General features: G+C 40.1%; 1 protein-coding gene across 1 annotated transcript in view; it reads right to left on the minus strand.

Moving 5' to 3' along the window:
* The window catches only part of UBE3D (ubiquitin protein ligase E3D), an 83,741-nt gene that overhangs the window by 21,926 nt on the left and 34,691 nt on the right, over positions 1 to 27,124 (minus strand). The window contains exon 9 of the mRNA XM_075747601.1: positions 11,049 to 11,187. Coding sequence (XP_075603716.1) covers positions 11,049 to 11,187 — 139 coding nt within the window. The remainder of the gene's footprint in view (positions 1 to 11,048; positions 11,188 to 27,124) is intronic.

The raw sequence follows: 27,124 nt of genomic DNA on the forward strand, positions 1-27,124 counted from the left end.
CAGTAGGTTGTGTTAATGCTTACACACCCTTTTGCCCTTCTCTTTCTTCTTCCTGTAGGAGTATTCCAAAAACTTATTTTAGGAGCACTACAAAACGCATATGCTGAGATACCTCCTCACACACCCATGTGTAGAACAGCTTCCTTTAATTCAAAAGTAGTGGAGCTATAGTACAAACGAATATTTGCACAGCTGATCTTTTTTACTGGTCAAAGCAGCAAGCAACTTAGAGATGATGGAAATAATCCTGCCCTCTTTATGGTCAGTCAGAACTGTGCTGGTGCATGTCAACAGGAACAGCACCAGTAGAGCAGTACTGGTACGTCTTATCTCTTACACTTCCCTTCAGGTCTTTCCCTGCCTCTGGGCAGACTGTGATCTCAACTGCTTCCCCACGTCATGTTTCTGCCCATTCTAGCTTTTCTAAAATTCAAACCTAAAGTTTTCTTCCTTAACAAGCAAGAGTTTTCAAGCACTACCATTTGTGATCAGCCACCACCCCCAGATCAAAGACCTAGGATTTAAGCACAGAGATTTAAAGCTCGCTGCTCTCTTACTGACATCGCTACAGAATGATGGACTTCTACTTCTGAGGGAAGGCAAACTGTATGTTTCTCACTGGAGGCATTACTGACTTCTTCACCAAAAGATCCATTCCAGACTCATTTCAACTGACAATAAAAAAAGGAGAACTTAACAACCCTCTTCCTTTCCATCCACCATGTACTTTATCATAGTCAAGTCATCGATTCAATTATTATGCTCTGGCTTTGCAGACTTCTGTATATTTGTCCATTTGTCTTCTTGAAGACATAATTACCATTTCCAACTCTTTAACACACAACACTCTTGAGCTGCTCGGAATGCCTTGGCAAGCTGCCCCAACTGCTAATACAATGCTAGAATTCAGTGACATCCTCCTTCAGGATCCCTCACAATTTTGTAATCTGTGGTAACATCATAGCTATTCCAGCCTACAGCTGAAACCCAATAGGATTGAATCCATCTATTTTTATAGCACCTGCAAACCTACTAAGAAGCACTCTTATAAATACAGGTTTCTTTCTGCACAGCTTTTTGGACTTCAGAAGTAGCTTCAAAGCTTCCATCCAGACTCTTAATGGAAATGAACAGCATGGTAGCTTTCCATTCACAAAGCGCACAACATAACAACATGAAACTTTAAGGAAAAATTTCCATTATAGAATCATTGCTATCCAATGACTCAGTATTATTTTCCAGCTCTATGCAACTGATAAACAGATTTCTGCACCTTGTTGGCTAGGAGGTTGAAACTTACTTCTCACATAAGTCAACCTATTAATTATGACCTGGATAGAGCTAAGACTAACTTAGATAAACCAAGGTTTCAGAGGGAAGCAGCCCTAAAGAGACAGATTTCCTACAAACCACGTCGAACAGGTACAGCATGATTTGGTTTGTGCATAGGGCTAAATATTTCTTTGGAGCAGAGCCTGTTTCTCAGTCACAAAGGTAACAGCCTCAGTTAATAAACAGAAATGGATGTTCTAAAAACGTAACAGGCCTCCCATAAGACTCTTCTTTATGTATATAATCAGGTACATAAAACATAGGTATTCGTCTGGTTTCTTTCCGTAACACACTCGCAGTGTGGTGCCTCTTGATAAAGAACACAAACTCTCCGTTTGTGTTTAATAGCACACTGCGGACGCAAGTACTGGATAATTAGGACATAGCAGCTACACTTTTAGATTTCAAAATTACTTGGGAAAAGCAGAACATTCACAATAGAGGCAAACAGGAAATAAAATGAGTGGTATCGATCAGGCATTTTCATTCCTAATTAGTTCTGTCTTCACCCCTTTCAAGCGGTTGATAACATGGGCTATATGAGACCATCTAAACTGGATTTCTGCAATCAATTGTACATTCACATCTAAATGGTAAATGACTGTATTGGGTTTGCATGGCCAGGTTTTGCCAGTGGAGGACTACAGGGGTGGCTTCTGTGAGAAGCTGCGAGAAGCTTCCCCCATGTCTGATAGAGCCAATGCCAGCCGGCTCCAAGATGGACCCACTGCTGGCCAAGGCTGAGCCCATCAGGGATGGTGGTAGCACCTCTGGGGTAACAGAGTTAAGAAGGAGAAAAAAACCTGCGCAACAGCAACTGCAGCTGGAGATAGGACTAAGAATATGTGACAGGAACAACTCCGCAGACACCAAGGTCAGTGAAGAAGGAGGGGGAGGAGGTGCTCCAGGTGCCAGAGCAAAGATTCTCCTGCAGCCCGTGGTGAAGACCATGGTGAGGTAGGATGTCCCCCTGCAGCCCATGGAGGTTGATGGTGGGGCAGATATCCGCCTGCAGCCCATGAGGACCCCACGCCAGAGCAGGCGGAGACACCCCAAGGAGGTTGTGACCCCCATGGGAAGCCCATGCTGGAGCAAGTTCCTGGCAGGACCTGTGGCCCTGTGAGAGACCCACGCTGGAGCAGTCTGTTCCTGAAGGTCTGCACCCTGTGGGAGAGACCCATGCTGGGACAGTTCATGAAGAACTACAGCCCGTGGGAAGGACTCACGTTGGAGAAGTTGGTGAAGGACTGTCTCCCATGGGAGGGACCCCATGCTGTAGCAGGGGAAGAGTGTGAGGAGTCCTCCCCCTGAGGAGGAAGGAGCGGCAGAGACAACGTGTGATGAACTGACCACAACCCCCATTCCCCAACCCCTGTGCTGCTGAGGGTGGAGGAGGTAGAGAAAATCAGGAGTGAAGTTGAGCCTGGGAAGAAGGGAGGGATGGGAGGAAGCTGCTTTTAAGATTCAGTTTTTATTTCTCATTACCCTCCTCTGATTTGATTGGAACTAAATTAAATTAATTTCCCCAAGTCAAGTCTGTTTTGCCCATGACAGTAATTGGTGAGTGATCTCTCCCTGTCCTTATCTCAACCCAGGAGCCTTTTGTTATATTTTCTCTCCCCTGTCCGGCTGAGAAGGGGAGTGACAGAGCGGCTTTGGTGGACACCTGGCCTCCAGCCAGGGTCAACACACCACAATGACATATTTGATCATGTTTTCTAAGAAAACTGCTTTGAAATGTGTTACCAGATGCTGATGTTACAGGTGTCTGTTACCAGATTCCAGGCAGGGGGAATTTCACGCAGATGAGTTGATTCCTCTGTCAGATCTTCCCTCTCAAGCAGCACGGGCTGCATTTCCAGGGGAGGCACGTGCTTGTGTGCTACATGTACAATGCTGCTCACTGGGAGCTTGTGGGTTTTTTGTAATTAAATCTACTTCTGTTTAGGATATGCCCAGGTTCACCCTCTCTGATTTCTTCTCTATTGGAGAACTGTCTTGGAAGAAAAGAAGCATTTAGCTCCTCTGACAAACTGATGACAAATTTTGAATCTTAGTTTAGGACCACTGCTGTCAGGGTCCTAAGTCTCCATCATTGAGCACTGAAGTAATCATAAAATTTTGTGCTTCCACAAGTAAGCCCAGCCTGTGTTTTTCCCATTCATAGCTTCAGTTTAGGTTTATATGTGATTGATTTTGTTCTGTTTCAGGCCAATATAAATGGGCAGCTCCTTTCCAACAGAGGAAATGTAGCCATTCCACATATTAGATAAGTGAGATAATACCTTCCCATCAGCACCTCCAGAGCAGCACCAGATATCACAAAACCATAGCCTAGAACTGACAGCCTGTGCTGCAGATATGGATGAGTCATATATGGGACACATAAGAAGGTATAGGACATTGCTCAATATGCTCCTGTACGTGCAGAGCCAAACAGTTCTCAGCTAGGAGACATTATGGTTTAACAAAGTTTATGTAGAATCAGTGCTATGAAACATTTTGGTATAGGTTCAACAAAGACTTAAAAATAGTAAGTATAGTTCAATAAAAAAATTGTTCCATTTCAGCTTGAGGCCCCAAGAGCTAATGTTAAAAGAAGTGGATAGCCTCAGTGTTCAATACATCCAACTAAATACTCTAGAGATACTTTTAAAAAATAGCTTACAGTGAACACCAAGTAAAATAACCTGAGTGGCGTAATAAAAAATGACTCAATATAGGACAATTAAGTAGCAGACAGGAAAAGAAAGACAATAATCTCTTAACTGAACCTAGAAATCTCTATCATTCTGCAAAGAAGTATTTAGATTTGTCACTGAAACACTCTCTTAATATCACTTGATCTTGTCAGCATTTATTCAATATAATTTTGTATTTTTTTTCCAAATTATTCTGCAGTGTTTCAACAGATTTATTATGGCTTTTAGTAAATGCAGACAAACACAACCCCCCAAAATATACACACATTATAATTTCTTTTATTTTAAAGTCAATGAAATATTTGCATGCATATTTTATAAAACTACACCTGTTTTTCTATATAAGACTTGGGTACTTATTTCCTATTTAAAATAGTTTGAAATCAAACTTAAAAATTTCCACATAATCATCACAATAAAACAGAAAATTAATTCATCCTATGTCATCCTGGCAACCTATCCAACTTAGTCAAAACTAGGAAAAGCGCAAAGCAGGCACTTTTATACTAATCCGCAAACATCAAAACACCTTTAGTTTGGGGGTGCAGTCAAAAGAGGCTGACACTAAATACACTCGGTTTCCTCACTGTAGTTTACATTTTGTAAAACCAGTCAGGTAAGGGAAACAAAAATGACTGTATTTCAACAGAGACTGCTATGTATTTGCAGTGGTTTCTCCATATTACTGTCAATATTCATTCAGAAGTTTCAGAGATGTAAGCAGTCCACAAGCTCAAGAGAAATATTAAAAAAAAACCCTAATTGTAAAAAAAACCCCAATACTACGGTATTTAGGAACTCATCTGTTGTCTGCAAAATATTACAGAATATATATATTCAAGTCTATAAATAATTTTGTGGGAGATCCTCATTAAGCAAGTCATACAAATTTTTTAAAATGTTTAAAAAGATAATAAGCTATTTTACTGCAAAAATGTACTTATTTATCTTTCCTTTCTGGGATAGCTTACAGATTCACAGCATGGTAGGGGTTGGAAGCGACATCTAGAGATCATTTAGTGCAACCCCCTTGCTAGAGCAGGATCACTTAGAGCAGGTTGCACAGGATCGTGTCCAGGCGGGTTTTGAATATCTCCAGAGAAGGAGACTCTACAATCTCTCTGGGCAGCCTGTTCCAGGGCTCTGGCAACCTCAAAGTAAAGAAGTTCTTCCTCACATTGAGATGGAACTTCCTGTGTTCCAGTTTGTGCCCATTGACCCTTGTCCTGTCACTGGGCACCACTGAGAAGAGTCTGACCCCATCCTCTAGACATCCACCCTTTAGCTATTTTTAAGTATTGATGAGATCTCCTCTCAGTTTTCTCTTCTCCAGGCTAAACAGACCCAGCTCCTTCAGACTTTCCTCATAACAGGAAAATCCCCTAATCATCCTTGTAGCCTTCTGCTGGACTCTCTCCAGTAGTTTCCTGTCTGTCTTGAACTAGGGAGCCCCGAACTGGACACAGAACTCCAGATGTGGCCTCACCAGGGCAGAGTAGAGGGGGAGGATACCCTCCCTCCAGCTGCTGGCCGCGCTTTTAGCGCACCCCAGGATACCACTGGCCTTCTTGGCCATGAGGGCACATTGCTGGCTCACGGAGAGCTTGTTGTCCATCAGGACTCCCAGGTCCTTCTCTGCAGAGCTACTTCCCAGCAGGTCAACGCCTAACCTGTACTGGTACCTGGGGTTGTTCTTCCCTAGGTGCAGGACCCTACACTTGCCCTATTTGAATTTCATATGGTTCCTTTCCGCCCACCTCTCTAACCTGTCCAGGTCTCACTGAATGGCAGCACAGCCTTCTGCTGTGTCAGCCACTCCTCCCAGTTTTGTATCGTCAGCAAATCTGCTGAGGGTACACTCTGTCCCCTCGTCCAGGTCATTGATGAATATATAAAACAAGACTGGACCAAGCGCTGACCCTTGGGGCACACCACTAGATACAGGCCTCAATAAAAGACACAATATTTTTAAAGCCATTCCTTCCCTCTTGATGTAGTCTTTTCTTATATCACTGTTTCCCAAATCATTTTGAACCAGAGTAGCTCCTTGCTCTGTCTCTGCTGCTGTTTGACAGTGCTCCAAAGCAGTGGAGTCCAACTTAAAAGAATCGGTGCAACTTCTGCAGCTCCAAATACCCAGACGGGAACTAAAGGAGCTGAGTTGAGCAGATTTTTCTAACTTTTACTCATCTGTCTCCTTCAAAAAGGATTGTCTGAAAACACAGGTGCATCTGCAAGTGTCCTCTATCTTCAGCTACCTTCTTTTTGCCACAAACAAGTTTGAAAGTGCTTTATATATATATACACACACACACACACAAAAAAGTATCAATATTAAAACCCACTTTAGTTCAGACCATGACTGAGAGACAGTAGTAATTTTGTATTTTGCCTTCCATGAGTCTTTTGAGTAGTTTTGATACTCATATACTACAGACATTAAACTATAATGAATACTGTATTTATTCATTCTTATGTTTTCTGGGCAACTTGCTACTTTATCTCTCTAAGCTTGTAGCTTTTAGGAAGTTTTCTGCACTTGATTGAAAGACTTTAAATGATAGAGATCTTTATAGGCTGCTCTATGAAAAAGTTTTTTCCCCCTCCTTTTTTTGGAAGCAAAGTAACTGCAAATGAGTTTTTCCTTCAGAGATACCTCTAGGAATGCTTACTGCAACAACAGAATGAACACTTTTTGTTTTTTCTTAAACACTGGCTCTACTTCTCTTAACCAAAGTGGACAGTGTGCTGATAAGCTACCAGAGGCATTAGGTACAGCACCAAAGAATATCAAAATGAAATTTTGAAACCGCCTGGCAGTTCTTTATCATGATCTTATTTCAATTTCATGCAACTGTATGAGTAAAAATAAAACCATGATCAATTTAACTCTGAGAACTCTTGTTACAAGTCTGTGGCCTTATGAAAAGTGCCTTGGTAGGGGAAGTAAAATGAGTGTTTTCCCACGCTAACAGCAGTGAGAGAGAACGTGCTGAACAGTCCCATATATCATCATAAGAATTCAATATCCAGGACATTTTCTGTTCAGTGTGCTTGAATTCAGAGAACAACTACATAAGGTTAGAAAAACACAGCAGAGATTACTTGTCACTTTAAAGCATCTCCCCATGTTAACTGGTTTGTGTTGCAGGCTCTAAAGTACCAACGCATCCTCCCAGACCGCACCAAGAAGCAGCAGCTGAACAGTTCCATGATAAAGTACACGATAACTCAAGTGGGTGCTAGCTACAAGTGCTTGCAAGTATTAAGAATAATACACAAAGCCAAGCCCAACCATTCCTAAAGCAAAGGGCTGACAGCTTAGGTGGGGGGAGAGCAGATAGATCAAGAGTGTAATAAGGTAACGCAGCTTCCTGTACAGTGCCACGGAGCTGAACAGAGAGCGGCAGAACAACACTCAGAGCAAAAGCAAGCTAAGAAATTTTTTAATCTTTTCTAGTAGCCAACTCCTCTCTCCCTTCTTACTGCTTCCTGCATTGTTCCAGGATAAATATCAAATGCCTCAATCAATCCCATTACCTTGATCCGAGATACCCTTAGTACTGGTGAGGTACTTACAAGCCTGGGAATGTTCAAGTCAGGGCTGCAAATCCACGTTCTCCAGTAAACCTGGAGGCAGCCATCAACCAGCAAGAATTTGTCTACCCACTTTGGTCCCTCAAGAGCTTCCAGGTTTGCGAAGATTTAACTCTCTACAGTCCACCACAACAATGTCAGTGTAACTGCACAGGTAGAATAAGAGATGAGCCGAAGACAATCTAGCACCGAGGATCAACAGCCTGGGAAGCTTAAAAGCTGGCTGCAGTCAGCACCGACCCCCGTAAACTCAGCAGAGAGCTACGTAACATAGCCTGCTGCTGCTCTTCTCTTCCGGGCTGCTCCAGCAACATAAATCACACTGAAAGATCTTCACAGGGTCAAAACGGAATTGAAAAGCGATTTCAAATATTATGTTACTAAGCAGTAGCACACCGTTGGAAAATAAAATATAATTTATGTCTCAGTACAGTTACAGAGCCTGCTAAGCTAGTCCCAGAGAGCACTTCTAGAGCACAAAGCAGAACAGAGTTTATTACAGAGATGATTAGCAACTAAGCACATTTCCTCCGTGTGCTTTTTACAACCTAAACATCATCCAATGCATATGTATACCAACTAAAATTTTGGCTTGTCAACACAGCAATATTATAATGTAATAGGGAGAGAGAGTAAATATGGTCTCAAACAACACAGGGGTGTGGGTGAGATAATTTTTGGCTACCTAATTAGAAACAGTTGTATTTTTTAAAGCTATACTGACATGATACCAGGAGTTTAACTATACCTTTCAGATCACTACATATAGAGCTGCCTGTTAGACACATTTTCAAATACTGTATCAAAACAGAAAGAAAAGTGACAGTGGAAACTAATGGTCCATTTAGCTCCACACCATGTGTCCAACAGGGGGAACACTTATGAAAGGAGAAAAGTCTGGCAGTCGTTTCCCTTCAAAGTCCCCCAGCACTCCGATGCCAGCGTTCAGCTGCGGAAGCTTGGCCTCCTGTAGAACAAGACCGCCACGCGTGGGTGATGGGAAACTCTGCGACTATTTTCAGTTCAAATACAAGCGTTATTGTAACACAGAATTAATTTTTTTTTTTCTACACTACTGCCTGATCTAGGTCTACCACAAAATAAAACAAAACTTGTTTTTGTCATTTTGCCATTACTGCATTAAGACACTAAAATATCAGTTTTCAATTAGTGGGCTTTTATTATTCACCATTTGACTCCCAATCTTCATTATTTTGGATGCAGAGGGATCTTATGCTCAGGCAACAGCACAATTTAATATCATTATTCAAGCTCTCCGTAGATCTTGCCAACTTTTTCCAAGAAAAATATAGAAAAACTAGGACATGTAATTCTAATATTTGCTGTACAGAAAGGGACCATGAGTACAAAGAAGCGAGCCAGGAAAAAACCTGATAAGGCTGACAGCCCATTGTAAAGCATCAGTGAAAAGCTCAGGCAAACTTTGTTTCTGCCTCATGGATTCACACACTGAGCTCCAAACAAGGTTTGCAAGGATAAAAATAAATAAAACAATATTTTCCTGGACAGTGTTTGCCCCTCCAGGGCAAACACTTGGTGATACTGACTGTCTGGCAAGGAGAGTGAAAGTTGGAGCCAGAAGTATATCAAAACAGCCATCTTCCTTTCCTCCTTGGCAAAATATAACATTATCTTAGCAGAGCGGGTTTCAGAACTTGGGCTTTTCAAAAAATATGAATTTTTGCCTTTTTTATTGCTATGAAAGCACAGACACTGGGAATCAGCTCAAAATATAGTATCTTCAGCCTGAAATCATGCTTGCAACCAACACTGGACATTGCCACATCACCTACTTTGGCACACAGGCAGGCAAACTAAGATCTGCCTAGGCCAGTGCCAGAAGATGCCATCCCCCACAGGTGCTTCAGTTCAGCAAAGCACTGTGACCTTTGCTTTCAGCAGTTCCACCAAAATTTGAGTTAAGTATCTACCCAGATACACAAATCAAAGAAAATCCTAAATGCACAACCTGGGACTGAATACACACAGAAACAAGACGGGACATACAGCCTCTGCATACAAGAGGAGACTCTTATTTAGCCTATCATGGGTAAAGCAGAGAAGACTTTACCACAGATTACTGGCAATGTAATGGGCAAGGAATGCATCCACCTAGTTTAAACAACCAAAATGTTCACTTCTTAATAGGAAACACGGACTATTCAACTGCACAGATAACTAGTACTGCCCAAACCTTGAAACTTGTAAATTTTACGACCTCACTCTGCCAGCATCCAGGAGATTCTTCAGTTTTATGAGCTCCGAATGTACAACCCAATAACAATTCTGACCTTGGTATTAAAATATCATGTTGAAATGATCAATGGCTGCTGCTGTACCTGAGAGTTCACCATACACAGATCCCCTGTTTCCAAGCTCACAAAACGTAAATAGAGCAGACAACGCAGGTGCATACTTATTTCCTAACATCTAGACATGTTCTCGACAGTTGTACATATAGAGTGTAACTCTATTAAAATCAGTTACTTGATTTTGGTTTATGACCATGTTCTTTCTGGCTCCAAAATTCTACAATATGATTATTTTTCAGTAAATGTAACTGAGGAACACTAATTAAATGCGCCTTAACTACAAACTGGGAGTATATACAAATAGAAGCTACTGGATTTTGTGCTATAAACTGTTTAGGACACTCAGTCCCACTAAGATAATGATTCTTCTATAGCTGTCAAAACAAACACAGACTCAGGTGCACTTACTGCTCAACTGCTGGTTACTTTAGATTTGCATCAATACACAACTGATGGGCTATGTAACTACAAGGGAAGACAGAAGCATCATAAAAAGATTGAGTGAATATGTCATATCATCGTGAATTGAGATGTCTGTGTACTTCATTTGTAAAAATCGTATGTCTTCAGATACATGATAAATACAAATCACAATGTAACATGCCTGCAACAATGTTTTCTTAGGAAAATCTCTGTCTGCTGAGAACTTCAGCAGCAACATACAGAAGAACACTGGACAAAACTGTGAATGTTTCACTCCTAATTTTACAGGTTTTCACCACTGGAAATCTTTATTTTTAGCTGAGGATTTTTATTTTTTTTTTTTTTAAGCCAAGAAGATTTTCTATAATGATTCTAGCTATTCCAGCCTAAGTTTGATGAAATTTCTTTAAACATCTAATTTAATTTAAATAGTGATTCACTGTTTAAAAATCCAGTGACATTTCCTGCCTCGGTCTACATTTAATACAATTGAAAGAAACTGAGCACTACAAGAAGTTCTCCATTGCTATATTTAATATAATGGAGAGTCAAGCTACTACAGAAGATAAACCTTTACCCTGAAAGGGTTTATTGGTCCCAGAGATCTCTCTTTTTTTCCTAGATATAACACCTTTATACTGAAATAGCAGCTGTTCCTTACCTGAAAAGAGTTCAAGTATCGAAGTGAAGGTGGCAGAGAGGCGGTACTCAAACCCAGTATCAGCAGTAATTCCATACATGTTTCTGATGGAAACTTTAAAGGATGAACTCCAATGTCATTTTCCCATGCATCAGCAATGCTATAAAGTTACAAAAAACAAAGAAACAACACTTTTTAATTCTCTTAAAATGTATCTAAAACTCAAGTTTCAAATAAATGTTAGAATGTGTCATAGTATTGTGCTAAAAGATTCTCTTCACATTTTCCCTGTAAAAGTCACAGGTAAGTGTGTTTTACCAGAAATACAAGGTGCATATCCATACCACCAATCTTACAAAAAGATACATAATGTGAAAGGAAAACCTAGCACGCATTAGAGCCATCCATTCATGTTTCTAATTCAAAGTTTGAATATTTCTGAACCAAATCTGATCTGCCACTGGCAAGTTCCCATCATATAGTGTTTTTACATATACAATATTCTACATAGAAAATAATGCCTCCACTTTTTTGTTTCTAGTAAGAAAAATGTCTTTTCACTTCTGAAAAGACAGGAGGTCAGGTGTGATTTTCAAAACTGGTGTTTATGATGCTCTCACTGGAACCTTACTAACAGTCTATACCAACCAAAAACTCAATCCCAGTTCATTTTATACAGCTTTCTGCTTTAGATGTATTAAAGAATTAAGATTTCTAGAGCTACTCATAAAAACCAACATTCTGAAAGCACACTTCTATAAACTAGAAATGTTTACCACATTTCTATAAACCAGAAATGTGTACCAGCTACTAAATGCTGAAGAACAAGATTAACTCAAAATACAAGAATGTTCCACTTCCTATTGTTCAGGCTTGTTTCTTCCTTAATGCACAAACTGTCAGACTGATTAGTTAGTTTAATAATTTTATGGGAGCAGCTAGTATCAGATACTCCAGAGCAAGATGGACACCAATTATTCTCAGCAGATCTGAGAGCATCACTTGGGAAGATAATGCTTGCTACTCCCTTGCATGTCCAAGACTTCATGATTTCAACAAATAATTTTAGCTTTCACTTTTAAATTCCTCTGGCTCTTCTGGAAATATATTACTGTGACTGAACCACTGCTCATGAACATATCAGCTTGTTCTAATGTACTATCTAGAAACAGCTGCATTTTTTTAAGCACCTAAAAGAGCAGGCATCACCCCAACATTCACCATGGTGAAAACTGAGCAAATACCCTCTTCACAATATCTGTGTCCATCTGGATGATTCTCATTCCCTCAAGTCTCCCAAACCCACCGATTTTCTGTAAAGTACTGCTTCTTAGGTGCACTTTTTGTACATGTTTCCAGTATTACCTCTACCTATCACCCTCTTAGCTATTCTAGAAGATGTTCTGCTTAGCATAATTTATACATCTTCCTTCAAAGAATGGGTGTATTTTCACTTTCTTACCTTCAATCAACTTAAACTACCCTCTTCAATTTTAACTGTTTTTTTCTTTCCTAACCTTTACATTTTCTCCTCGTTCCTCTTTTATCTATGAGTATGTAAGAACCCACTTTTGCTCCCACACACAGAAGCAAGACCCATAATGCACACAAGGTGAGAGGGGCTTCCATCTCCTTAAAAAAAGGAGTGCTTTCCCTCTTTTTTTTTTTTTTTAAATCCAAAATAAAAGACAAAGAGAATGATACCACTTCTAAATTACCAAATGTACCACGTCTTTTCTCAACCCTCACCAAAGTGAGCGGGTCACTTTGACATAAGGAGCTCTAACCTGTACATGGTAAGGAGAAGGAGGAAGGCTGGCTGGGCTAGGCACCCTCCGGCACTCCTACTGGCAGTGCATTGCTTAAGGTCCCCACACGTGGCTGAGAACATACGAAAGAAGAGAGTTCAAATCCTGCCGTGCATTAACAGCCTTCATTATAGGTAGTATGTCATTGGACACCTATACTGCACCAGATGGATGTGGAAAAGCTGTTTGAAGCTATTACAAAAACCTGTCTGGTTGGACAGGAAGATGAGCAGTTCAGAAAACACCTTGGAGTATTTTCACTATTGAAAGGTACAAGCCCCCAGTTAAGCCCCAACTACTTTGTCTCTATTGAAAGGAAGCAGGATTCTTTTAAAAGACTATGCAAGTGGCCAAGCCCAGGAGAGGCAGCCCTGACTGGTCCAGAGATTCTGTAAATACTCCAGGACGAACATCTAGCTCTAGATGATGAGCACTGACCAGCCAGCAACCAAGGAGTCTTGTTTATTGTGCTCCAGAATTGAATTTTATATTTCATTATCATTTGGTAACTTCATTTCCAAGCATAATTAGAATTTTACCTTTACATGTTCCTTACTAGGTCTTTTTCGACGTTTTTTACAATCTTGTCCGGTGATACAGGCAAACTTAGGTGAAGCTAGCAAAACTGGGGCTTTCAATTTTTCAGAAATCAGCAAGTCTAAACAAAGCACTGTGCAGGCACCTTCAAACACAGCTACAGAGTTTGGAGACTGGAGGTCATATGTTAAGGTTCTGGGTCCTTGGGAGGTGTTTCCACAGATTAATACTCTCTCTGTAAAGAAACTTTTCAGAATTGCAAGCAATATTCAAAACATCAGAACTGACTTCAGTACCCTGTTTCTATTCTTCTGTTTTGACTTGAGGATTTTTTGGAGCCGCCTCCTCATTTTAAAGTCCAACTCTTACAGCCCTGACACTGCACTAGGGCTTTTTTTTGGTGGCTGTTGGTTTATCTGGGGGAAAGGCTGTTTGCATAAAGAGAACTAGCCTAATTATCTTGCGATTCTTGTTTACTAATGGCTCGGCTATTAGTATTTCATGAAGCAATTCCAGTGTTTTCCCTTACTGCAAAAAATCCATGTGTGTCCTAGCACTTACTGCTCCAGGAACACGCCCGTTAGGAATTAGTCTTTACAACTTGTCCTTTCACAGCATGAAACACAAGTGGTTGTGGGAAGTCACTGCTTTATTAGATCACGTCTCTTTGTTCTTCTGTACCCCTATTACTCTTGGGAGTATTTTTCCATAATCTTCATTGTAGAGGAAGGAGAAAAATGTCTATGTTTAAAAGAAAAGCAAAATAAATGCCTGTTTTTTCACCTTAAGTTCACGGAACCTTTTTGTATGAAGAGAGTTGTCTCGCAGTACAGGAGAGCAGACCGTTTCCTTTCTGTTTACTGACAGTGCTCCTCAGGAGAGGGAGCACCCAACGAGGACAACTCAGCCCATCAGCTCAGTGCTTCCTCCCAGACCAATGCCAAATGCCAACAGCCTGAGCTGGCTGAGAGTTCCTCAGCCACGTAAACAAACCTGTGTTTTGCTTTCCTGATCTTAATAAATAAATAAATAAATAAATTCAATTTGACATTAAGATAGGGCAAATTGTCAGAAAGAGTTTTTGGGAGGGCTGAGGAAGAAAACGGGAAAGAAACTGGTAGGACGCAGATGTATGCATGGTAACTTTGGAGGTAGACAGGACTTTGCATGCATGTGCTCTCTTCCTCTGCTCCTCAATACCTTTACTCAGTGATGAACTCTTGCTTCTGAGCTTCCCTTGACAGAAAGCAAGCTGGGCCAAGCCTGCTCCTTTTGTGAGGAAAGACAACAGCCAGCATAATTCCCAGAGAGCACAGCACAGTTTGCTATGCTGGCTGAAAGGAATAAGGGGGAGGCAAGACAGATTAGCTGGAGGAAGGTGAGGTCAACAAGAGAAATAATCCTATTTTATGTTCTTCTGCAAATATTCAAATTTTTACATTGCAAAGAAGCCTTGAGATTCTGGACTTCCCAGTCTGACAAAAATATGACTCTCAGTATCAAATAAAATTAACAAATTTTACAGATTCCCTAAGTCATCGCAGGGCACAAGACTGTATCTACTTTGGACTGACTTTGTGACAGGTAAGACCTCTCCACTACGTATTGGCCTTGACAGCGTTTGAGGGACATGTGAGTCAGCTTTAGAAAATAGGCTTTAAAACAGTAAGATGTAGTAAAACATACTCAATAAAACGGTCCAAACTAGGAGCATGCTCTGAGTTAAGAAAAGGACATGTCGGCACAAATTTTTTCACAGGACATTAAATCCACCTCTGTAAATCATCATCATCCAGTTTTGCCTGCCGGTGATCTCACCCACAGGAAAACCCAAATCATTCTAAGCATCCTATCTGTCACTCCATCCTTACCACTTTCTCCCTCTTTGCTCCCCCCCTCCCCCACCCACTTCCCCAGAACTTTTAAACTCCTTAGCATATTTCAACCAAATTTTCTTAAGAAAGAACTCAAATATATTAGGTTTGGAGAAGGTCCATGTTTTCCTGAAAATCAGTGTGTGAATAGCAGAGGAAAATTCACATTAGTTACCCCATAGAGAAAAGCTGCTGATAGAGCTCATCAGAATATGTACTGTACAATCAAGTGGTGTTTATCTGGGACAATATTAGCATAAACTCAATAACATGACACTTCCATCTAGAAAACCAACTACTATAAGCAAAGTAAACACTTTCTTCACAGCCTATTATACTTTCTAAAGAGTGAGCCAAATTGAGAGATTTGGTGCTTCTACTTTGGTGCACTCAATTTTGTAGAAAATAAAATCTCTAAAGTTTTGGGAAGGAAGAAGGGTTGGTGATAATGGAACTGATCCCCTGTAAGGGCAAGAGACAGAGCTTTTCCCAGTCTTAACCAAATTTGAGATGCAGATTAATATGGCACATCAAACTCACCCCTTTTGTTCTATCTACATGATATACACGAGTCTTATCCATGAAAACACAATAAACAGACATAAGATTAGAAGATATAATTAAAACCTTCAAGTAACTCATTTTGAGACAGACTGAACCACATATGATGAATGCTAATCAAACTCTTTAATATATTTCTGGCATACTTTTCAGAACTGAAGTAGTACAGAAAGTGAACAGAGAAAAATTCTACTCCAGGGGAGAGATACTTGGCTACTGTGCTAGATGCTGATATGAAGTAACTATGTGCTATGTGCTAAACTGTCAGAATGAAGCATTCAAAACAAGTAAGAAATAAAGATGAAAGGCTGAGACTGTCTTCCCCCTTGTCCTTCTCAATGCTTTCTCTAAGGAACGGGTTGTTTGAAGGAGAAACTTAGAGAATGATACAACTGTCATGTTCCCATAACCGGTCATAGAAATACAGCTAGGAAACTAAACCTACCTATAGTAATCTGTGAAAGATGTTTTAAAAAATGAAGTGGTATTTTCAAAGCTATATAGCTGAAAATAATGGGAAATCCAGGGAAATACGGATTTCTTAAAAAAAATAAATCAGCAAATGTTATCTGAAATTCAACCAATTAATTCTGAAAGCAGAGATGAGCAAAACTTGCAAACAACTACTCATATAAGACTAAGGATAAGACAATTACTTCTCCAGCAGAAGTAATTGATCACAATGTTTTTGGATAAGCGCATTTGATTCACTGTGCATCAGAGAACGGTATTTCTCCACTGCTCATTATGGAATTGATCCCAATGAATTGCTAAAATGCCTACATAAGTCAGAGTAACATTTGAAAATTGTGTCCTTAAAAGCAAGGTTTAAGACACCAAAATCATGAAATACATCTATTTCATAATTCCTTCATCTAAGTACTAGCAAACAGAGTCATCAATCAGGTCATGGAACCCATCCATAACATCCTAAGTCTTCACGAAAAACACAATATTCACAGCATGTCAGTGAAGCAAGAGAAATCTTTGTCTTTCAAAACCAGGAAAAAATGATAAGAATTCTCACAAGATTTTGAAAAACTCTACTAGACTTCTCACTAGATTGCATTTCTTTCAAAAGAAGCCTCTTCCATCAATGCCAAGGCCATTTATCAGTAGCACTCCTATCACCACCTCTGATTTACCAGGCTACATCTATAAATGCATTAACCTTGGGTAGTCTACAGAGACCAAAACTGGAAAATGAAAACATACTCGGAGCACTACTCAGTGTGCTGAGTAGTACCTACCAAGGCACCAGATTAACTTCACTTATTTAGTTACAATCTAAGTAAAAGTGCTCTGCATTTAGGGCTCCAAATGCTGTGAAACCCTTGAAGGAGATTACTATGTTAGCTATGGCGTCAGTGTTTTGCTGAATCAAGGCTGTGCTGAAGAATCTAATATAAAAACTGACAGAGGCTCAACCCTGCCTCTCAGAGTTCACTGAATGCTGTTAAAGCTGCCCTTTCATGAGCTACCGGTCTGATATAAATGACAGATGACTTTATTGAACCAAAGGACAAACGTGCTAAATTAGATAACTATTTGTAAAAATGATTTAATCTAAAAACAATTCTAAATTATGGTTGATGATGTGTTTATATACTTAATACACCGGGAGGCTAAGTTATTTATACTTTTAATTATGCTTGCAGTGATCTAAAAATGACATAAAAATCAATGCATGCTTATTAGCTGCTAAACTCTTGCCAAAATTTAAGTAATAAGGAACACTAAGAAGTGCAGTGCTTCCACACCCTACAGCAAATTCTTTTGGAAAAAACCCTCAAACTCCTTTGGAAAAACCGCTTACTTTACAGAATCACCAGTTCTCTCCTAAAACATCTGCAGTCTTGTTCTAATGCCACCCGTTATTCATCCCCAATAGTTGGGAGTGTCAAGTGAGGTTTTTGAACAAATCTTCCCTGGGATCTTTACTAGTTGCATGGTATTCAAAACCAACAGGTAATAAAATTCTTGTAAGAGACAATGAAGGGAAGAATGGAAATTTAACCCACTGGTGTCCTTGCAAGGAAATGAGCAAGAGAAGAGGAACGTATCAAGGGAAGTAGGAAGACTTACAGGGACCCATATGAGGTGCTTCTTTAGATTTATTGCAATGGACTACAGTGGCCAACAAGAGAAGCTCCATCTCTAAGTTTTAAACTTTAATTTTTTTCAGCACATCACTATAAAGACGGGATGAAGGTTTATTTAACTGAACTTCTATATTTCCAAGTAGTCTTAAATACTCTCTCCTGTAAAGCATTCTTATAATAGAGTTACTGATATATAATCCTTATAATAAAGTTACATCATATCTAGAGTATAAAGTACATATACTTTAATAGAGTATATATAATTATATGGTAATTAATTATATATTATTATACAATTATGCATATTTCTATAAATTAATATAAATATATATACTAGTTGTATACACACACATGACCATTATTAACAGTCTTTTGTCTTTTTTCTGGGTAATGCACATTTTGAATGGAGCAACTATGCACTTCTGGAGTCTAGTCAAAAAGACGTTATCCAGAAATCCACTACAAAAACAATTAAGCAGGTTTTAAATACCGTATCCTACAAAATGCAAGTCCTTCTTGAACTTTCAGCGTGTCACCATTTGAAAAGGACAAGTTATTTGATACTAATAAAAAAGGCTTATAATGAAAACTCAGATTTAACATCACTGGAGTACCATTTGCCCATTGTCATAATATATTTCAGAAGGGCTAACATAAGAAGTATCGAATATTCTTGTAATATTTCAAAGGACCTTTTAAGTAAAATTATGCTATTTGCTCCAATGAACGCTTTTGTAATTTAAAACAGATATTTTGCATGCAATTTTTCTCATTTCTAACTCCAATATGTAGCATAGATTAAATAACTCATGCTAAACGGTACATTAAAAGACAGTGGATTAAATTATTTTGTTTGCATTAGATAACTGCATATGAAACTCAACTACGTTCATTTTATTTATGTATTTTAAATTATTTTACTACTTCTCAACATGGTTTGATTATTTTAAACTATTTGAGGGAAGTCAGAGAGAGAAGTAAAAGCTGCCTATCTCAACCTGTAAAGCACAGGCCAATTCCTCTCTTTTGTTTCAGACCAACCAACATTTTTGTTAGACTCAACTGTCCTATATTAACTTACATGTAACTACATTGGTTTTGATACAGGTACTCAAAAATAGTATTAGCACAAATAAAGCCTGTGTATAGCCTACAGAATTAACTTCTTTTTTTTTCTCAAAGTAGTAAAGGGCAAAATCAGAAAACCAAACAACTGTGTTAGTATATTGTGCCAATACAGCCATGGTTGTTTACAAGTAGATTATTCCTCTGAATCACAGAAAGCTATCTCCATAGCAAAGTTACTTCCATGAAACTTTTTGCATGGCAATAAATCTTGAGATTTTAATCCTGTCCAGGAGTAACTTTGCCTTGGAGCATGCAATTTCGAGGTAATGCTCAACATACTTCTCCTGACCAAAGATTTTTGGGTGTTCACCAACTGCTTTTCCACATTGCCTTCCCTCCTCCAGCTGGCTGCTATGCAATTTCAAAAGCATTAATTTTAAGTTGCAAACCCTATCACCCATAAAATATTTTCATTCCACTGCAAAGCAGCACCAACTGTATGGTCTCTGCAGAAGACAAAGCAGTATTTCAGCTGTAAGAATCACTAAAATAAAGCTTAAACATCACAGGGAAGGATTAGCAGGTGTGAAGATTCACAATATCTAAAGTGAATATATGAAAAGCTAAATCAAGCGACAGTGTTTAAAGCAGACTTATGTTCAATGGGACATCTAGATGCGTGGGACCATGAACACCTGCAAATGTACTAAACTTAAAATTCATGACAGTACTCAAACAATGCACAGATGGTCAGTGAGTATAACTAAGACATTATCATCTTTATTTAGTTTCAGCACCAGGTAAGGAAAAATAGGCTGATCATAGAATGAAGACAAAAAGGAATTTTAATTTTGTGGGAACTGACCTTGGATATAAAATCCCAAGCCTCCCAGCAAAACCACAGTGCATAAAGGTGCAGCAGCAGCAGCTATATCTGCAGAGCCAACCCATAATAGTAACTGCATATGGGGACAGAAATTCCTTCTTCATTCATCTGCAAGTTCAAGAGTTCGTGGCAAAAGCCGAAGCTGTAAAAGCATAAAACTGCAGCAAAATTTCATCAGTTAGAATGAAGTTCTGCTTCACAGCATCTGATTGAGAAATACAAGGTCATGGAGAAAACAGCTCTTGCTGGACTTGTGATGCTCAAATATATATAGACAATAGGAAGAAAACACGGCAGACAGAATTCAACACAATCACAATGTATTTCCTTGAAACTACTTTTTAAAATTCCCTACATTGTTTTTGCCTAGCTGGGTGCAAGAGCAGAACTCACACATTAATTTAGAAGTTCTCCTACAAAACCAAGAAAAGCAGAGGAGCTTAGCGCTTGCTGGGCATTGCTTAAAGTCTGTTGCGACTGCTCTTGAACATCCAGGCTATGCAGAATCGTTGGCGCAGCTCCAAAGTGCAGTGTAATTGCAGAGTTCTTAGTAGCAAAGCAACGCGGTCCCACTAAAAGGAGAAGCAAATTACTCCCGTAAAAACTGCACGGCCAATACTTTAGAATGTGCTTCTTCACTTTAATGGTTGTGTTAAGGCTTTAAGCTACAGTTTTTGAATGTCTTACAGCATCCCAAGTGGAAAGAATTCAAATCATTTTGCTGAAAACAATAAAGACACAGATTGCTGTAGCCAGATCACTGCTGATAATTCACCATAGTGGAGTATGGCACTGCTGATGGTCATCACCATCTAGACTGGCAACAGTTCTACTGTGACTCTAGACTGCAGTTTTCTTGAATATGCCTGCAACTCAGAATGAAGGGATAGCTTTGCCTGCTCCTTAAAATACTTTTCTTCACCTTTAGCACCTCTTGATTACTTCCTGGATACATCTTACTCTAAATTAGAACAGATGGCTCATAATTTCCCTAATGTGTGGCAATAGCTGTAGACTATGGTGCTTGGGGTGGATGCAGAGCAGTGTGCTATTGACCTATTGCTAAAAGCCTGACAGGTGCCATCTTACTTCCAGGGAATAGCAAATGTGAGCAGCAGCACCACTGACCAAAAAAGCCTCCCTTCCCAGCGTGTATCAACAGTACTCAAATTCTGAGGTTACCTCTTTTCTTTTTTTTTTTTAACCTTCCAACACTTCAGGTATGTAGAAAAATAAGGGCCACTGCTCTGGCAAATGGGAGTAAGCCTCCTCTAACAACTCTAATTTCCTGAAGTGTAGAAGTACACAGTAGGGCTGTAGAAAAACAAAGTACTATGTAAAAGCTCCTTCACAGTAACTGCTGACATCAATATTGTCACTGAAATTTGGCAATAAAAGAAAACTCCTTAACACCAATTTAGCATTAAGAAACAGGCATTTCCTTTTATTGCAGCACTGGGTGTCAGGAGGATAGTTCCTCTAATCAGGCACCTAATGCTGGTACTCTTGTCATATTTATACACAAATGTTATAAAGATTACAAAGTGGTACACTCCCCATTACAATAATTGGTTCATATTTCTTCACCTAGTATGCAAACTAGAATGTGTGCTCAGTTCCTTTCTCTGCCTCTGTCTTTTGAGTAGGTGGTATAATTTGGGTAGGGGGCTTATGGGGACTCCGGGCATCATGATGCTAGGCAGAAGCCTCAAAGAAAACACAAAATGTCTCTGCTCTCTCCTAGGCTACACTTCCACCAAACTCTTATACAGGAGTGATTTTACCAACTCTTTCCTCCCTCCTTTCCTTCCTACAGGTTGGAAACTCTAATCAAAATATAGGAGGCAGACTCAGGAAAAAGACATATTTATCGATATCACTGAGTTTTCAACACCCAGATGCTATCAATAGCACTCCTCTCCTGAGGTGCTTTTACAACTCTTCATGAAACTATAACCTTAATTTAAAAATCATCTGTGTTGGTTTTGCGTGGCAAGGTTTTGGTAGCGGGGGGGCTACAGGGGTGGCTTCTGTGAGAAGCTGCTAGAAGCTTCCCCTGCGTCTGACAGAGCCAATGCCAGCCGGCTACAAGACGGACCCGCCGCTGGCCAAGGCCAAGCCCATCAGCGCCTCTGTGATAACATATTTAAGAAAGAGAAAAACAGTTAGAGAGAGCTTTTTGCAGCCAGAGAGAGGAGTGAGAAGATGTAAGAAACTCTGCAGACACCAAGGTCAGTGCAGAAGGAGGGGCAGGAGGTGCTCCAGGCGCCGGAGCAAGATTCCCCTGCAGCCCGTGGTGAAGACCATGGTGAAGCAGGCTGTCCCCCTGCAGCCCATGGAGGGAGGATGAGGGGGTGTAGCGATTCCACCTGCAGCCCGTGGAGGACCCCACGCCAGAGCAGGTGGAGGCACCTGAAGGAGGCTGTGGCCCCGTGGGAAGCCCACGCTGGAGCAAGCTCCTGGCAGGACCTGTGGCCCCATGGAAAGAGGAGCCCACGCCAGAGCAGGTTTGCTGACAGGACTTGTGACCCCGTGGGGGACCCACGCTGGAGCAGTTTGCTCCTGAAGGTCTGCACCCCGTGGAGGAGGCTCATGTTGGAGAAGGCTGTGAAGGACTGTCTCCCGTGAGAGGGACCCCACGCTGGAGCGGGGGAACAATGAGTCCTCCCCCTGAGGATGAAGAAGCGGCAGAAACACTGTGTGATGAACTGACCGTAACCCCCATTCCCCGTCCCCCTGTGCCGCTGCGGGGGGCGGAGGTTGAAGCCGGGAGTGAAGTTGAGCCCGGGAAGATGGGAGGGGTGGGGGGAGGTGTTTTTAAGATTTGGTTTTATTTCTCATTCCTCTACTCTGTTTTGCTTAGTAATAAATAAGATGAATTCCCTCTCTAAGTTCGGTCTGTTTTGCTCGTGATGATAATTAGAGAATGATCTCTCCCTGTCCTTATCTCGACCCGTAAGTTTTTTTTTTCATTGTACCTTTTCTCCCCTCCCTAATGAAAAAGGGGAGTAATAGAGCGGCTCTGGTGGGCACCTGGCCCTCAGCCAGGGTCAACCCACCACATCATCAAAATGAAATGTTTTATTGTAGAACATAAAACACATGGTGTCAAGTATCCTTTCACAAATACAAGGGGCCTGTATCTCAACAAAAAGTTTCCCTATGTACAACACTACATTCAGTATCTGAGAATTATTTTGCACCATGTAAAATACGATAGTTTAATTAACAGGCAATCAAAAAGCCCAAATCCATCATAGCAAGGCACATCAAACACAAAAGTAAAATTTTTGAACTAGTTCAGTGCGAAAGCTTCCAAAGACCTCACGAACAGTCTGCCTGGACTCAGTGAGGGTCAGATGCATAAGAAAGAGAAGACCCATCTCATTTGAAATAGTATTTAATTCACTGCAGTTCACCCAACAATTCTCAGATGAGGAAACTATTCAAAGGGTAAATGCATAAAAGTTTAAAGTTGGAGACAGTAAAGATAACTCAGCTTTCAAAGAGGAGCAGAACTTCTCATAATGAAAACAGGGGCAGTGAACCGTAGCAAGGAATTTTATTAGTACATCTATTTCAAAAGAAACTAGTATAGAATGTCTAAGATTTAAATACAACAACTATACTTACCATTATAATAATTCTAAGCATCACAAATGCAAGTTCTAGAATTATTTTATTTCAGCTTATAGTTCCAACTGTGATTGACCTGTTTTCCAGTTTCATCTGCTTGAAGTCCTCCTTTGCTCACCAAGACATTACTGAAGTCAGTCCAAAAATACCTGGTTCACTTGCTCAAAACAGCTACCAATAACTTCCAAATTGCTAGATCTGATTAAAATATCTACAGAGTAGCAGCAACTGTGCCATGTCTGCCCAGTTTCAATACCCATGATTGACAAAATCTCAAATCTCAGATGCTGCAGAAAAACCAAAACCAAAATTCAAGAGATGAAAGATAATGGTTTGGGGCTTCACCAGATCTAAAGATTATTTTACCAATTCTGCTTCCTAAAAAGCAGAATTTTGTATCCAGACTAAATCATTCTATATTAAGCAAGGTGAACACAATAACGTTCCAAGACAATGCTTCCATTACTTAGTGAAACAAAACCTAATTATTATCTGGGGCATGGGGAGAGATTACCTATTCCTGTTGTATCTATACAGTGTAAAAATACATGCATATGCTGCTTAAAGGTTAGCACCTGTAGCTTAATCAATAATCTAGAACATCTACGCGTCTGCATCCTTTCATGCAATATTCAGTGTCACTGCTTGTAAAAATGGTAATACCAGGCCCAGCTATTTTCAGGCTTGTGTTTTTTCTTCAAGGCTTTTTTGGGATTGTGCAGCCCACTTACCTGCAGACTGCCCTGTATGGACTGCCAGTGAATGTAAATTGTTTCAGAGGAAACTCACTGAACAGCTTTTCAGAGATAGTTATCACAAAGCCTTGATGAACCTTTGAAAAGAAGAGGAAGTGTATTTTCCCAGTCACAGTTCCAAAATAAGGTTTCTGACAATGGCAACATAAAATTCACCTTTACTAGAGTAACTTATACCCTTAAGGCATTACAGCAAATATGCAGTGTTATGGATTTTTCTTGTGGTGTGGGGGAATTTAAGTCTGAGGATAGAATACCCTATACAATAATAGGATCTGGACTTGCCTGCAGAAGCAGTGAACTCAGTTTCATGAGATTGTGACATCATTTTTGATGCTTCAGTTGTGCTTCTGAATGACCTACAGTATGGAAACACAATTCACTCTGAAATGCTGGCAGAGTAGCAGTCTCTACTGATTTGGTAAAAGGAAATCAGAAGCAAAGCTTAATTCAAACCAGCAAACACTGAAAATGAAAAGGGCAGAAGTTTACCCAAGGGAGGATTGAATGAAATAGTGTAGGCATTTATCAACATATAACTCTCACAAAAGGAGGAATGGCTAATTTCTTGAGAGACACAAAGAGTACGTTTAAGTTTAGAGTGCAAAATTTCTGAATAGACAGATTGCTCAGATTTACAAAAGGAGCAAAAAAATCTAAAGCAACTACATTGCTTTGAAAGTGTGCAACTTTAAACTTTCCACCCACCACACTATGGCTTCTTCTAAAATCTTTTTGCTAAGAATATTAGGTTCAATTTTTATAATTTAATTCACTGTCTAATTTTACATCAGATTTTACATGTCCAAGCCCTTAGAATCTCTTTAATTTCCTAATTACTGAAAGAAAACAAGAGGGAATTGAACATAAAAGTATCTCATGAAATACATTCCATTTAATTCTCCTTGTAGAGCTTCCTAGGAGAAGGCAGTAGGGGGATGCTAAATTGAGGTCCCAAGAGAGGTATACATGAGTAAAAAATATCTCATAGAGAAAGAATAGAGATTTGGGTGCTGAAGAATGAGGTTAGGAAATCTGATTAATTGTACAGGAAAATTAATCCTCCTGCTAGGGAATGAGGTAGATCTTTTTCATCTTCCGTTTTTTTCTTCAGTGTCGCACATAGTTTCTTTCTAACAATGGTAAAAGTTTTCCACTGCTGGTTCCTAGTATAGTGAAATGGCCTTAAAATTCAAGAGGTGCTGTCACTCCATTTTTCTTGTTGTATTAGTGGTTTAATATAACCACTTTGGCTTTGGTCTAAAGGGATACAGAGGAAAGATCCTTCACACTTCTCTCCATTATTTCAGTTCTATGTTTATCAAGTTCTCTCAATTTTTAAAGTGCACTGGACTGTCTGAAGAGCAGCTTTGCTCTGCATGCCTAAACATAGAAAAGTTTTTGTCTTTAATAAGGGCTTAGATAAATAATCCCAAATCCCAGTGGGTCTTGTTAACGCAACATCATACATTTTTTACACTTCCTTATGAGTTTGGAAAAAAAAAATTGTCTACATATTGGTCCGAGCTCATGCTGACTGATGTGGCCTTAGGGAAGGGACTGTTGAAATTCATGCATCTAGCCATTAGAAATGGATTTACAGATGCAATTTTGATAAATCAGCATGGGTTTATTAAGCAATGATTAATTGTGTATAAAAAAGTAGTTACAGCTGAAAATACAAGACATGCAGAACCAACACTGAAATGCTATAAAGCTGGTGTGACCTATTGGTTCAGTGCACTGTGAGCACACTGGGAGGTAGTTGCATCACTAAGTTTTAGGTACCCAGTGACCTGATTGATGAGCAGGGATGAGATAGCAGATGGAGATACTGGCCCCAGCTGTTGACCCTGCCTGGACATCTGAACTGCTCATCACTCATTTCCTAAACTGCCATGGTTCACAGCGCAGTGTCTTCAAGTAATCTAAAATTGGCAATAATTTACCTTCAACCATATGCTCTAAACTGCAGCAGTTGAGGACTTGACTGTCAAGTGGCTCAGACAGCTCTGCTGCAAAAGCAGGGTGAACAGTTGGTACTGTAACCTCAGCAGCCAAGCCCACCTAAGACCATGACTGAAAAGCAAGGTTGACTTAAGCGAGGCAATCTGATTAAGTTCCTCATCCAGGCAGTGCAGAGAGAGGAGCTGAGAGGTGGTATGTCCCATGGGCAGGCAGTAAACCCACTAAGCAGTGTGGCATCCCTGTGCCATAATGTGTTACTAATGGTTATGCCACAGTCCTAGCAAAGGCTCGAACCACAAACCAAGGGAGCACTATGTAGCAAATATGGTCCATAACCACAGAGCTCACAGCTGATCTATCACTTATTAGGACAGAGCCAACTGTTGAAACTTCTAGGCAGACAATGTGAACTGTACTCATGTTAGATGCCAGTATCTTCTCACCACGCCACTCCAACTGCCAGCCTCCCATTGCTCCTTACCACTACTATTGGAACAACCAGCAGCCTCAACACCGGCACCTAGTACCAGAGGGATGGTGTCTTTGACACCCTGTCCTAACAGTATTGGAATAGGTGTGCGTTCAGGGCCCTAGACTAGCAACAAATAGTAACACTTACTTCCTCAGCAGAATCAACCAAGAAAAATTATTTGGGGAAAAAAAAAAAAGATCAAATTAAATCGAAGTTGAGTGAACCAATGGTCTGTATGATCAGTGATAGCACAGCGCTGCTCTTGCCCTGCACCTACAGCCCTGGGTGCCCTGGCCAGAGCGTAAAGCACTTCCCTGGATGTTCTCATGCAGGTTATTCCTACCAGCTGTGCCACATGAAGATTTGCATATGCTCCATAAACCTTAATTCCCTTTTTAAGGCCTATTATACCAAGCAGGAGACCATTTCT

The sequence above is a fragment of the Balearica regulorum genome, chromosome 3, assembly GCF_011004875.1.
Source record: "Balearica regulorum gibbericeps isolate bBalReg1 chromosome 3, bBalReg1.pri, whole genome shotgun sequence".
NCBI classification, from domain to species: Eukaryota; Metazoa; Chordata; class Aves; order Gruiformes; family Gruidae; genus Balearica; species Balearica regulorum.